Source organism: Mchenga conophoros, linkage group LG18, assembly GCF_057382185.1.
Source record: "Mchenga conophoros isolate Kocher_MC1m ecotype Shallow Benthic linkage group LG18, M_conophoros_male_GT1.1, whole genome shotgun sequence".
Classification (NCBI taxonomy): Eukaryota; Metazoa; Chordata; class Actinopteri; order Cichliformes; family Cichlidae; genus Mchenga; species Mchenga conophoros.
The window spans coordinates 29,117,333-29,129,710 of record NC_140543.1 but is presented as its reverse complement, the minus strand read 5'-3'; the positions used below and the strand labels follow the sequence as shown (position 1 = coordinate 29,129,710).

Genomic DNA, 12,378 nt, shown 5'->3' with positions numbered 1-12,378 from the left:
AATTAAATAGTGCTATTTAGACAGCACTACTCCCCACTAATAAACACAACGTATAGAGGAGACTACACAGATTTTGGATGTACCTCCAAAATCCCCACATCTGTGGAGGGAAACAGATGACTGAAATGTAAACACAACGAGCGGCAAAACGACTACATCAAAAGGAAAAGGAAGCGATCCCGTTAAACATTTGCATAAATAGGAAATTCTAAGAAATACAATTCACTATCTTGTGACCCAAAGATGGAATTGGCCCTCCCACGAAATAACAAAAGCAAGACTCTTGGGAAAAAAAAGAGAGAACATCACAGGTTTTATTGAAGAAGGCGATGCAGTTTCTAAGAGTACGATCCAAATGAAATGTATGTAGGGCAAGCACCACACTACTCCCACACTGTATTAAAGCATGTTTGAGTCATCGGGCCTGTCTCTGCAACCCCTCAAATCATACTGTGTGGAGGGCGAGTGGAGCTCACTGGCATTGTTAAAAATGTACAGTATAAAGGCTTGAAGCTAGCAACAAGTCACAGAAGAAATGTGAGTCGCAGTCAATCTGCAGATGAGTCCTTTTTATTATGTGTCAACCCTTTCTGGCATTTCAGAACAGCTAAACATTGGATACTAGAATAAGTTCCTACCCCTTCCCTCATCTCTCCCAACCCTCACCCGGCTCTACGTTATGTTGTTTTCTATAACTACGCCTGATCTTTGTACTGGTGGTGCAACACGAGCACGTCGTCCTGGGAGATCCTGGTCCAGCCCTCGCTGTGGACGTGGTACAGGTTGACCTGCCCTCCACTGTAGGCGTCGCGGTACGTGGCCTGGTAGATGGCGCGACGGCCAAGCTCGCAGGCCTCCTCCACCGTTAGGTCGTGTCTCACGCCGCTGTCCATCACACCGTAGGCATACATGGAGCCTGACCCCACCGCAAACAAGTCGCCGCACACCCGGTTCCCCTCTGAGTCGACGTAGTACAATCCTGAAAAGCAAAAAAAAGGAACAGAAAGGACAACGGGTGGGTCAATAGGACAGGAAGGCAAAGAGGACAGAGAAACCGTGTAAAGGGAGTTGTATTTCTCTAGATGTTGCGCTTTGACAGGAAAACTGAGATGGTGTACATCTAACACCGCAGTGCTCCCACAAACAAACACACACACACGCGATCTTGGAAACGCTCACGCACGGCATGTCCTCCAGAGAGAGAGAGAGAGAATATGAACAGCTGCAACCTCTCTAAGTGAAGTAAGGCTGGCAGATATGAACAGCTGCACCCTCTTCAAGTAAAACGAAGCCGGCCGCAGAACCTGCTGACAAGGCGGGGGCCACATCGCCGTCCGCCCAGGGGCCCTGCTCTGGATCTTATTGATCCCCGCAAACAGGCCAAAAATTAACTATCGACCCACAACCTGAGCTTCGCAGGTAACAGCATCTCGCACCTCGCCAGGGAGGGCAAAGAACAACATCGCGCTCACATCCTGTAGACGTCAAACAAGTACAGCGCACTTCTTCCACACAAACACACACATTTCTTTAACCTTTACACACTTGAGCATCACATGGAGGCACAAGCTCTGCCTCCACCCCAAACATGTAATCTTATGTGCACCGCAGACTCACAATGCTCTGATGGACCTGTGAGGGACAGTTTGCTCCACACCACGCTTCGTGGACACATGCGAGACATTTTGTTCCGCGCTATGACACATTCGCTAGGCCTCATCCCGGAGTGACGTGGAACGGATGACTAGCACCAGCCTGTGAGCTCGCCCACAGTCAGCCTGCAGATGGTAAAAAGACAGCCTGCGAAAAGGCATGTTTTTTCATACTGCTTTCACAAATTCAAACCTGTGAAAATGATGCACAGACAAACGCAGGAACACATGCATGGAAAATTACCTAATATCCACCGCTATCTCTCATCTCCCACATTAAAAAACACTTCAAAATGCCCTCACACTGCACACCCTCGCTTGCAGAGATTCGCAGCTAAACTAGTGACAGTCTATTAGGGATAGAGAGCCACTTGCTTTTTGGGGGGAGCTTACCATTGCTTTCAACTGGCAAATTGCAGCTTCCTCAGCCTGTCGTTAGCTTGCCATGATAATCATCCAGTGCCTGCCTATGCACGGGGGTAATTTGCCATTCCAAGACCTGCCTGTTCCTCTTGAAAACTGTGAGGGACTCGTTAAAAACATAATGGGCAGGCAGAGAGAGTTGTAAAGGCAGCCTCTTGTGTTGAGTAGCACAGTTGACGGAGGTGGATGAGGACTCTTTAGGAGGTCCAAGTATAGCAGCAGAGCGGCACCCAAAAGACACTTCCCACATCCATTAAAAAAAACCCCAAAAAAACCCTCACACCTGGGATCTTTGTAGCGCCCAATGCAATCACTTATCACTTAACAGTCTGAAACACATGCAGCCGATGAGGAGTGCTCAGAAAACCAAGGGCGAGGGGAAGGGGGGTGGGGGGGTGGAAGAGGGAGGTTAAAATTTGCAAGGCACACATCAGAGCGGAAGTGTCGTTTGGATGGTGGAGCTCTGCAGCCAGGAGAGGCTCCTTCTACTCCATCAATCAGCTGACAGGTGCTCGAAGAGCCTTTTTTCTTTTCTTTTTTTTTTTAAAAACAGCAGCCAGTGCAGCTGGATGGAATGACAGTATTACAGTGTAAGTAAGGATGCATGGGTGGGTAGCCTCAAATAGGTCAGTGTCTGTCATCTGTCCTTCCCCCCCTAGAATTCATGACTGGCTCAGGAGTAAAAAGACAGCAGCAGTTGTACAGAGGAGAAAAAGCGATTACATCATTCCCTTGGGACCTGCTCGAAACCGACAGCCACATGGGTCTTCTTTGATGAGGACTCGTATCAAACATTGCTCGGCTTTGTCGCCATGACGCTACATTTCAGTGGATCACATATCAGCTCATTACGAAGCCTTGATGTCTTTAGAGAGAGCACTGGGGGGGTGCCACGCAAGGTACAATCACTTTTTCCTCTGTCAAAGCCAAAGCCGCTATCCAGCTATCAAGCATTAACCGTGCCCTGATTATGTGAGTGTCATAACATGCAATGTTATTACATTGAGCCATATTTGTCAAGCTCCTCAATGTCGCTTTTATTCAATTTAGTCTGCATGGAGCTTAAGACACTTCATCAGGGGAATAAGTGCCTGACATGATTGTAGCTGGTTAATGAGCTTCCCACCTAATCGTGATTGATTTAATTTACATGACATTTACCTCTCCGTTCAATCACTGGCATTGTGGGAACCATGGCAAAGCCCGCATACATATTGAACTTATACAGGGATCATTATTTCCCCAATTGATTGCCCGGGATTTAACACGTGTCATTTGCGTTTGTTGGCATACCAGCGGGCTGTCATTGTTCACAGAGACCTCTTGGCTTTCCATACAAAGCCACCATCGATCTCAGCACGTGTATGGCCATTATGCATACGACCCAGTTGTCCAGGGCTGAGACCCAATGTCCATCATCCCACCGTGCTCTCACTGGCCTGCAGTCCCAGCCTCATCGATTTCCCATTACTGTGTCACCGTGGCGGCCTCTTTAAGCACACCTTCTGTGATGTACAGCCTCACACTGTGTGGTATTCAAAAGCCACAGCTTAAGGTACTAAAACAGACAGAGCAAAAGAAAGGCTGCAGTGACACCTAGTGGCTAACCCGGAGTAATGCATATGTTTGTTTTTTTCTTAAATGATAATTATCCGCACAGCCCAGCTGTAGTATATTTCATTTAAATAATAAACAGCTAACCACTCATGTCCAAACTCATGCTTAAAAAAATAATGAAGAATGAATGAATAATGAAGCCTCTTTGAAATTTGCCTGGGACTAAGGATCTTTGACAACACTGAGAAACAAAACCGATGCATGATTAAGCTGCCAAAATAATCTTTCACATAAAAACAGACCCATTAGCATATGTCAAGAGAGAAAAGCTGATGTGTGTTGAGTAGATTTAAGTGCATTACTTAAAAGCTGAATCACAAACAGCAACAAAGAGATTAAACATTTATATCCCATACAAGAATATTAGGGACTTTTTTTTTGAGTAAGACAAAATCAGCATACATTCACCAGTTCACAATCCCCTCTTTTATATTTTTAAAGTTTAGCTGCTAACCACCTGGACTCTCCTGTTTTGACAGGAGGCTAATTTGGCTACACATTCAGCTCCATCTCCAGAAAGCCTCTTTCCCTGCATTCATACACACTTCAACTTGTGCCCCTTGCTCTGCTTCAGAGATCTACTCCAAGCTGGAAGGCCACTCTTAGGAGAACCAGCAGCAGGCAGACAAGTGTTGGACTCAGCCACTAAGTCCACATTTGGTTTCCAGGCCAGCTGTACTTTGCTGGATGTCGTTCTGCTGCTCTTTCTCCAAATTTACCATTTTCAAGAACAATTTTCACAGACTGCATAGTTTTTCATGAGGTCAACTTGATTCCAGATTGCCAGTTTTATCTCCCCATTAGGGGAGATAATGGAGCTCAGGAAGTAGAACAGGTCATCTACTACTTGGAAGGTTGGTAATTCAATCCCTGACTGCTCCAGTCTCCATGCCAAAGCATCTGTGGGCAAGACACTGAATCCCAAGCTGCTTCTGATATATTCATTGTAGACAGAATGTGGGTGAATGTTAGCTAAAATATGTTTATTACTGTACCATTATAGGTTTTCTGTATTACTGTAAGGTCTTTACCTTACACTAGAAAGTGCCTCAAGGAAAATGTTGTTTTGATTTGACACTATACAAATTGTCCTACAATCAGTTCAAGGAAGCACTGCATATCTTGATACTGGTACAGTTTAAAGTAGTACAAATTCTATCTAGATCAGTTTATAACCAGACAAAATGACATGTCCATGTCAGATATAACTGTTGATGTTACCTGGTCCTCTCTTGTCCCAGCCACAGACCATGGTTCCCATACTAAGTCCCATGCCTTTGTACTGGTACACCATGTTAGCAAGCAACTTGGAGGCGGCTGCCACTGAGATGCGCTCCTTGTTGCGAAGCTCGTAGATGCGACACTGGCGGGCCAGCAGGCGCTCCCAGAAGCTACAGTCTGCAGCTCCTCCAGCCATAGTACCCAGTAGGTAGGGGTTGATCTCAATCACCTTCTTGACCGTCTGTGACGCGATGTAGGAGCCCGCTGTGGCTCGAGAGTCCACTGCAACGATAACTCCATGCTGGAACTGAGAGGGGAAACAGCAGTCAAAAAATGGGTCGGGTAGCCCACATTTCAAGTCAAGTCAAGTCAAGTCAACTTTATTTGTCAATTCTGCCACATGTACAGGACATACACAGAATAGAAATTGCGTTACTCTCAAACCCTAGTGATTAGAAAAATGCAAATAAAATAATTAAAAAGTAAAAATTTAAATAAATACAATACAATTTTACGTATAACAAAAAAAAGCTATGCAATATACAATATACAATATTCAAGTAAGAAGGCATAGTGGTGCAAAATAGGCAAATAGTGCAAATGGGGATTTAGTAGTGTACGGTAAGAGATAGTGTAACAACAAAGTCTTATGAGGTCCAATGCTTAAGCAGTCCAATGCTCCACAAAGTGACTGGAGCAGGCCAGTGAGTGCGTCAGAGAGTGAGTGTGTGTGTGTGTGACAGAGTTCAGTGAGACCGTGGTGGAGAAGAGGGGAGAGGGGGGCAGAATCGGGAGGGAGTTTAGCTTCCTGACAGCCTGATGGATGAAGCTGTCCTTCAGTCTGCTGGTCCTGGCCTGGAGACTCCGCAGTCTCCTCCCCGACGGCAGCAGCTTGAAGAAGCTTTGCATTGGGTGCGTGGGATCAGCCGCTATGCAAAGGGCTTTTTTAGTGAGACGGGTGCTGTAAATGTCCTGGAGGGAGGGGAGAGAGACACCAATGATCCTCTCTGCAGCTCTCACTATGCGTTGGAGGGTTCTATGGCAGGACGCATTGCAGGCTCCAAACCACACAGTGATGCAGCTCGACAGGATGCTCTCGATGGTGCCTCTGTAGAAAGTGTACATGATGGGGGCTGGAGCTCCTGCTCTTCTTAGTTTGCGGAGAAAGAAGAGACGCTGCTGTGATTTCTTGGCCAGTGCTGTGGTGTTGTACGTCCAGGAGAGATCCTCTGTGATGTGCACACCCAAGAACTTGGTGCTGCTCACTCTCTCCACAGACGCTCCGTCAATGGTCAGAGGAGCATGTTGGGTGTGCATTCTCCTGAAGTCCACAACAATCTCCTTCGTCTTCTCCACATTCAGAGAGAGATTGTTGTCAGCACACCACGTGGCCAGGCGTCTCACCTCACTTCTGTAGTCGGTCTCATCCCTGTTGCTAATGAGACCCACCACCGTTGTGTCGTCCGCAAACTTGATGAAGAGGTTGGAGCTGTGTGATGGAGTGCAGTCATGGGTCAGCAGAGTGAAGAGGAGGGGGCTCAGCACACATCCCTGCGGGGCCCCCGTGTTTAAAATGATGGTGCTGGATGTATTACTGCCGACCCGTACTGCTTGAGGTCTTCCGGTGAGGAAATCCAACAGCCAGTTGCACAGTGAGGTGTTGAGCCCCAGCTGGACCAGTTTTTGAGTGAGCTGTTGGGGGATTATAGTGTTGAATGCTGAACTGAAGTCTATGAACAGCATTCGAACATATGAATCTTTTTTGTCCAGGTGTGTGAGTGCTGAGTGGAGTGCAGTGGAGATGGCATCATCGGTTGAGCGATTGGGCCGATACGCAAACTGGAAGGGATCCAGGGAGGGGGGCAGGACAGTCTTGATGTGCTGCATGACTAGTCGTTCGAAGCACTTCATCAGGATGGGAGTAAGTGCAACAGGACGGTAGTCATTAAAGCAGGAGGGAGATGACTTTTTTGGAACCGGAATGATTGTGGTGGCTTTAAAACATGTGGGGACGACAGCCTGGATGAGTGATATGTTGAAGATGTCTGTGAAGACATCAGTGAGTTCCACTGCACAGTCTCTCAGTGCACGACCAGGAATGTTGTCAGGACCCGGAGCTTTACGTGCATTGATCCTGCTGAGGGATCTCCTCACGCTGTCCGGGGACAGAGTCATCACCTGGTCACCAGGAGGGGGTGGGGTCTTCTGTGCAGTGGTGCTGTTTCGGACTTGAAAGCGAGCAAAGAAAGTGTTCAGCTCGTTCAGCAGGGGGATAGTACTGTCACAAGTCTGTGGTGGGGGCTTGTAATCTGTGATGGTCTGAATGCCCCGCCACAGGCTCCGTGAGTCTCTGCTGTCTTTGAAGTGATGGGATATTTTCCTGGAGTACTGTCTCTTAGCCTCTCTGATGCCACGGGAAAGGTTGGCCCTAGCTGTCCTCAGGCTCGCCTCGTCACCATCTCTGAAGGCAACATTCCGAGCTTTCAGCAGCCTGTAGACCTCTCCTGTCATCCATGGTTTTTGATTGGCCCGGACAGTTATGGTTTTCGTGACTGTTACATCCTCAATGCACTTGTTGATGTAGGCAGTAACAGTCTCTGCGTACTCCTGGAGGTCAGTGGTGTTGTTGTAGGTGGCAGCCTGCTTAAACATGTTCCAGTCTGTGGTGTTAAAGCAGTCCTGTAAAGCCTCTGAAGACCCTTCTGGCCACACTTGTATCTGCTTACGAACCGAACGAATTTCCACAAGTTCCTCACAAAACCATATGTTTAAAGTACTAGATATATAGACTGATATCAGTACATTGATTAAGAAAAGACACAAAGATGGCATTTACCGATGTCAGTGATCGATCGATCTGTTGGGTTAAACAGTTAAAATCAACTGGAACTGGCTCGCAGCCAAATTGTCATTTTAAACATTAGCAGTGGCCCAGAACTTTGCAATCAGTGCCCCTCTCTCTTAAACAGCTACACTACTTACCAGTGCATAATACATTTTAATGCCCTCCCCTACATCCACTTCTTTTAACAGAATAGAGTCACTTGCTCTAAATTTAAGTAAGAGATCGCTTGCAGCAGTTCTGCCTAAATGAGGCCAAAAAAAAAAAAAAAAAGAGCTGCTGCTCTACAGCTGTCAGAGAGGTGCAATATACGGTTCGGCTCTAGCAGAAAGCTGCTGGATAAGAGGAAAGACTTTTGCTCTTCCTTCCAAAATCCTCTATCAGCGAACTGACAGTCACAGAAGCAAGTATAGTAGACAACAGATTTGGCCAGTCAGAGGGAGGTGTCTGTGGGGGATGTTTTCATTAAGGGATTAAGGGATAAGGATGGCGTTATTTTTATCTTTTACTTGTATCAACAAATCCCCTGAAGAGACAAAAGCCATCAGCAGGGTTCTGTATTTACACTGCTCCACAGCGTTTGACAAACTGAGGGAGAAGACTACAATGGCTGTTTTCAATTGTGATGACAAATCAACAGCAAGGCTCTTTCATGCTGTTTTAAATGTTTTCAATCGGGGGTTTCTACGGCACACAGGCAGAATGTATTTATGCATCGCCAATTGTACATGCCAGTTTATAAGCCTGTCAATGGAATCTTGGTGGTTTTTTAGGGAAGGATTGTTAATTACAAATAAATGTATCCTCAGAGACACTGCTTAAATCTTTACAGCACAAAAAACAACAGCAAGCCTTAAACTTTCTAGAAATCAAGATTTATTTTCCCCCCTTTTAGATTTTCTACTTTGATGTACAACATCAAAAAGAACATTTCCACTTTCTAGAGATTTCTTGGCTTCTTTTCGTGAGCATGCAAGTTTGTTTTTATTGTGCGCATCACAGTCATGACTAATCGAATACACGTCTTCTTCCATCAAAACTTCATGTGTGTTTTAACAATAACATTTAGAAAAGCAGGTATGGAGAACTCACAGTTGAAAAGAAGACTCACAGAAAGTGTGACTTTAATTCATTCAACACATTATACATGTATATATCTGAATACAATTAACAGGAATCTTATTAAAGGGCCTTTGTGCTTTTCTCCTTCCTACTGCAACGTCACTGAACATAGTAATGACATAATAATGAAAGATCATCACATTTTAACCCCTAACATGATGTGATGTAAAGATATGGACTTGCAAATTTCATTCATGTATGCATTTAATTAATATTGACAGAAATGTGTTGCAAATTGTCTTAACAAAAAGGTAGCAATGATGTAATATTCTTTTGATAGTAAATTGTTTTTGATTAATACATAGTTGGCCAGTATCAATTACATTTTTTTTTTTTTAAGACAGGTCAACTACATTTTTATTTTACTATATTTCTCGATATGTGTACGTTCCTCGGAGCAAAATATATAAAACGATACTCGAGATAAGTGAGAAATGGTCTCTCCGTGTACTTTCCCCAACACCTGGGGCTGCTTCTGTTGTTTACAACACGCTACACAGTGTCTAAAAGTTGGGGTTCAAGTTGAAGAGGTGGTAGGCGATTAGTTTGTGAGGAACGCACTATTTTCATCCATTTTGCCTTTTCAGTATATAACTGAACATATTTCAAGTATATAAAAGGCACGAGTTTATTTTAAAACCCTTAAAAATGTATACTATCAGCCAAAATATCCTGTGTCGGTTAGGCTCTCCTATGGATGAAATACATTTACATACTCAGCACAAATCACTTTGGAAATAACACACGTTTAGGTAGCTCTTTTAAGTTGTAACCATCAAAAAGTGTGTACTTGCTGCACTTTTTACGGAAGAACACGTCAGATTTCCTACTATATAAATTCACGTGACTATGTTATTAAAACACCCACATTTTTGCTTTTAAATTGACTGAGAAACGTCAACGTAAGCCTACGTAATTCACGATTTGTCTTAATACTATACATAGTAAACATATTAGAGAGATTACTTGTTTACGTTTACTTAAGTGCACATCACCTATCTCGTGTACCATGCACATCTGTCATGAGAAAGCGATTTGTAGCCACGCTAGCATGCTAACATCAGAGACAATTTATACCGGAAACCCTAGCGTATGATATGTAAAGTCAAAATTTATCAAACGTCTAGTTTAGACAGGTATACAACTGCTACTGGGGTTTCTTATACCATATAGCTACAATAACTGGACCGTTAACTTACTTTGAATGCTAAGGTGGTGGTTCCATGCAGAAACTCTATTTTCCTTTCGACGCCATCATCGTCTCCGACACACAGCGGGTTTTTAACGGAAAAACTGAGGCTGTCCTCGGGCGTGCCTTCTAACCCCAGACCTCTTGGTCCGGGTCCGCCACCAAAAGCAAAGGACTGGCTACTATCAAACGAAAAATCCGCAGAATCACCGCTCAACACACTAGCAAGGGCCATCTTTGAAAATGTATGATGAACAAGCAACATCCGCCGCGGTAGTTTTTTTTATTCTGTCACGGTAACAAAATCAAACAGCGCCCCCTGTGTCTGTGGCGGTGTATTGGTTAAAAAAAAGTGTGAGGTAAAGGAAATACCTTTTATTCCACAGCTATTATTATTATCATTATTATTATTATTATTATCCATCCATCCATTCACTTCCGCTTATCCTTTTCAGGGTCGCGGGGGGCGCTGGAGCCTATCCCAGCTGTCATAGGGCAAGAGGCGGGGTACACCCTGGACAGGCCGCCAGTCTGTCGCAGGGCTAACACACAGAGACAGACAACCATTTGCGCTCACATTCACTCCCACATTCACACCTATGGGCAATTTAGATTAATCAATTAACCTATCCCCACAAACTGCATGTCTTTGGACAGTGGGAGGAAGCCGGAGTGCCTGGAGGGAACCCACGCAAACACAGGGAGAACATGCAAACTCCACACAGAAAGACCCCGGAAGACCCCAGAAAGATGGTGGAATCGAACTCAGGACCTTCTTGCTGTACGGCAACAGCGCTAACCTCAAGCCACTGTGCTTGCCCATTAGTAGCTTAGGAGGTAGAGCAGGTCACCCACTGATCAGAAGGTTGGTGGTTTGTTCCCAGGCTCCTCCAGTCTGCATGTCAAGAATCCTTGGGCAAGATACTAACCCCAAGTTACTCTCCGATCCATCCATCAGAGTGTAAATGTGTGTGATTATTATTAAATTTACTTTTCAATGATAAATATAACATCATAATTTCCTCCCACACATAAATGCTTTTGATTATTGAGTATTATTTGAGTTTGTCATTCTTTTTCTTTCCCTTCTTTTCTTTATCTCTGTAATATTCTTCTTTCAAGTCCTCTCTCTTTCTCTGGCTCCATCCTTGTGCTGTGATGTGGAAAAGATCCACATTGTTCCCCGAGTAGGCATCCCTGTGAGTGGCCCTGAACACTGCTTCTCTTGCTAATGAGATGGCTTCTCCTTTACTCAGGCTCCACCTCAGCTCTCTGTCCAAGACTCCATAAGCATAAGGTGAGCCTGAGCCCACAGAGAAGACATCTCCCTGCAGTCGGGCTCCGTCACTGCACACATATATAAGCTTTGGACCGCTGTTTGGAGAAGTTGTTGCAGTAATGTTTTGGTTACTAAAAACAGCCAAGGAGCTATCATCAGTCATCCAGGGTGAGTCTTCCAAACTTGTTGCACAGTCAACGGCACCCTCTTGCTTATCCCAACCACACAGTGTAAGAGCAACACACATTTCAGTACCTTTAAAAGGATGGAGCATAGATGAAAGGAGCTTAGCTGTGGCACGTATTGAAAGGCGATGTCCATGCCGTAACTGGTACAGTCTGATCTCTCTAATCAGAATTCTCTCCCACAGCATGCAATCTGCACCACTACCAGAAGATGTGACCACTAGATGAGAGTGAATAGGGGTGATCTTATGAACAGCCGGACAGGCAACAAGCCCCCCGGCACTGGCACGTGTGTCTGCTGCTGCTATTACCCCACCTTGGAAGATGAAACCCAGGGTTGTTGTTCCATGAGCCAAACGGAAAGGCTTCTGGACTGTCATTGAATTTTTGGGTGGGCAGAAGGATGACAACGGTCTGTTGATGAAAGAGGAGGAATGTGGAAGAGGTGGTATAAAAAAATGCAGTGGAACTCCACAGTTGTTTTCAGATGTTTCCAGTCTTGAGTATCTTAGGTTGTAACAGTCACTCGTAGGAAATGGAATTGCTGCGTCCCCCAGAGATGAAAAAGAAAACCATTTATGTTGCACCGGCCTTTCTTTGAAGCTGCAAACATCTTCCAAAGCCATGATGGTGTAGACACAGATACTTGATCACAAAATCAGAACATCTTTTCTGTTGAAAAGTAAACAAAAGTTGTTCTCAAACACAGTCTATCCACTGAAAAGCTGATCAAACACAATCTTAAGTGTCAAAGAAACAGATCTGGTTTGTAGAGGGCGGATGCTGCTACTCTTTCTCATCTGCTTCTGAGTTCTTGCGCTTTTATAGCTCATGCAGGTGTGACAGCT

General features: G+C 44.9%; 2 protein-coding genes across 2 annotated transcripts; both read right to left on the bottom strand.

Moving 5' to 3' along the window:
* Positions 1 to 296: 296 nt before the first annotated feature.
* On the bottom strand, positions 297 to 10,346 carry psmb5 (proteasome 20S subunit beta 5). The gene is made up of 3 exons (XM_085253901.1): positions 10,077 to 10,346; positions 4,914 to 5,220; positions 297 to 979 (listed from the first exon to the last, which is right to left on the bottom strand). Exons 1-3 carry the CDS (start codon positions 10,329 to 10,331, stop codon positions 696 to 698), a joined length of 846 nt encoding a protein of 281 aa, XP_085110027.1. The 5' UTR covers positions 10,332 to 10,346; the 3' UTR covers positions 297 to 695.
* A 775-nt stretch (positions 10,347 to 11,121) lies between these two features.
* On the bottom strand, positions 11,122 to 12,011 carry psmb11a (proteasome 20S subunit beta 11a). The gene is made up of 2 exons (XM_085253225.1): positions 11,556 to 12,011; positions 11,122 to 11,441 (listed from the first exon to the last, which is right to left on the bottom strand). Exons 1-2 carry the CDS (start codon positions 11,908 to 11,910, stop codon positions 11,122 to 11,124), a joined length of 675 nt encoding a protein of 224 aa, XP_085109351.1. The 5' UTR covers positions 11,911 to 12,011.
* Positions 12,012 to 12,378: the final 367 nt, after the last annotated feature.

What these genes read in the sequence shown, in the direction of transcription:
- psmb11a (XM_085253225.1), bottom strand. Translation starts at nt 11,910, where the DNA reads ATGACAGTCCAGAAGCCTTTCCGTTTGGCTCATGGAACAACAACCCTG. An exon ending in ACTGTGTGGTTGGGATAAGC is followed by an intron (nt 11,442 to 11,555) that starts AAGAGGGTGCCG and finishes CTTCTCCAAACA; the next exon opens with GCGGTCCAAAGCTTATATAT.
- psmb5 (XM_085253901.1), bottom strand. Translation starts at nt 10,331, where the DNA reads ATGTTGCTTGTTCATCATACATTTTCAAAGATGGCCCTTGCTAGTGTG. An exon ending in CCACCACCTTAGCATTCAAA is followed by an intron (nt 5,221 to 10,076) that starts GTAAGTTAACGG and finishes TTCCCCTCTCAG; the next exon opens with TTCCAGCATGGAGTTATCGT. An exon ending in CTGGGACAAGAGAGGACCAG is followed by an intron (nt 980 to 4,913) that starts GTAACATCAACA and finishes TTTGCTTTTCAG; the next exon opens with GATTGTACTACGTCGACTCA.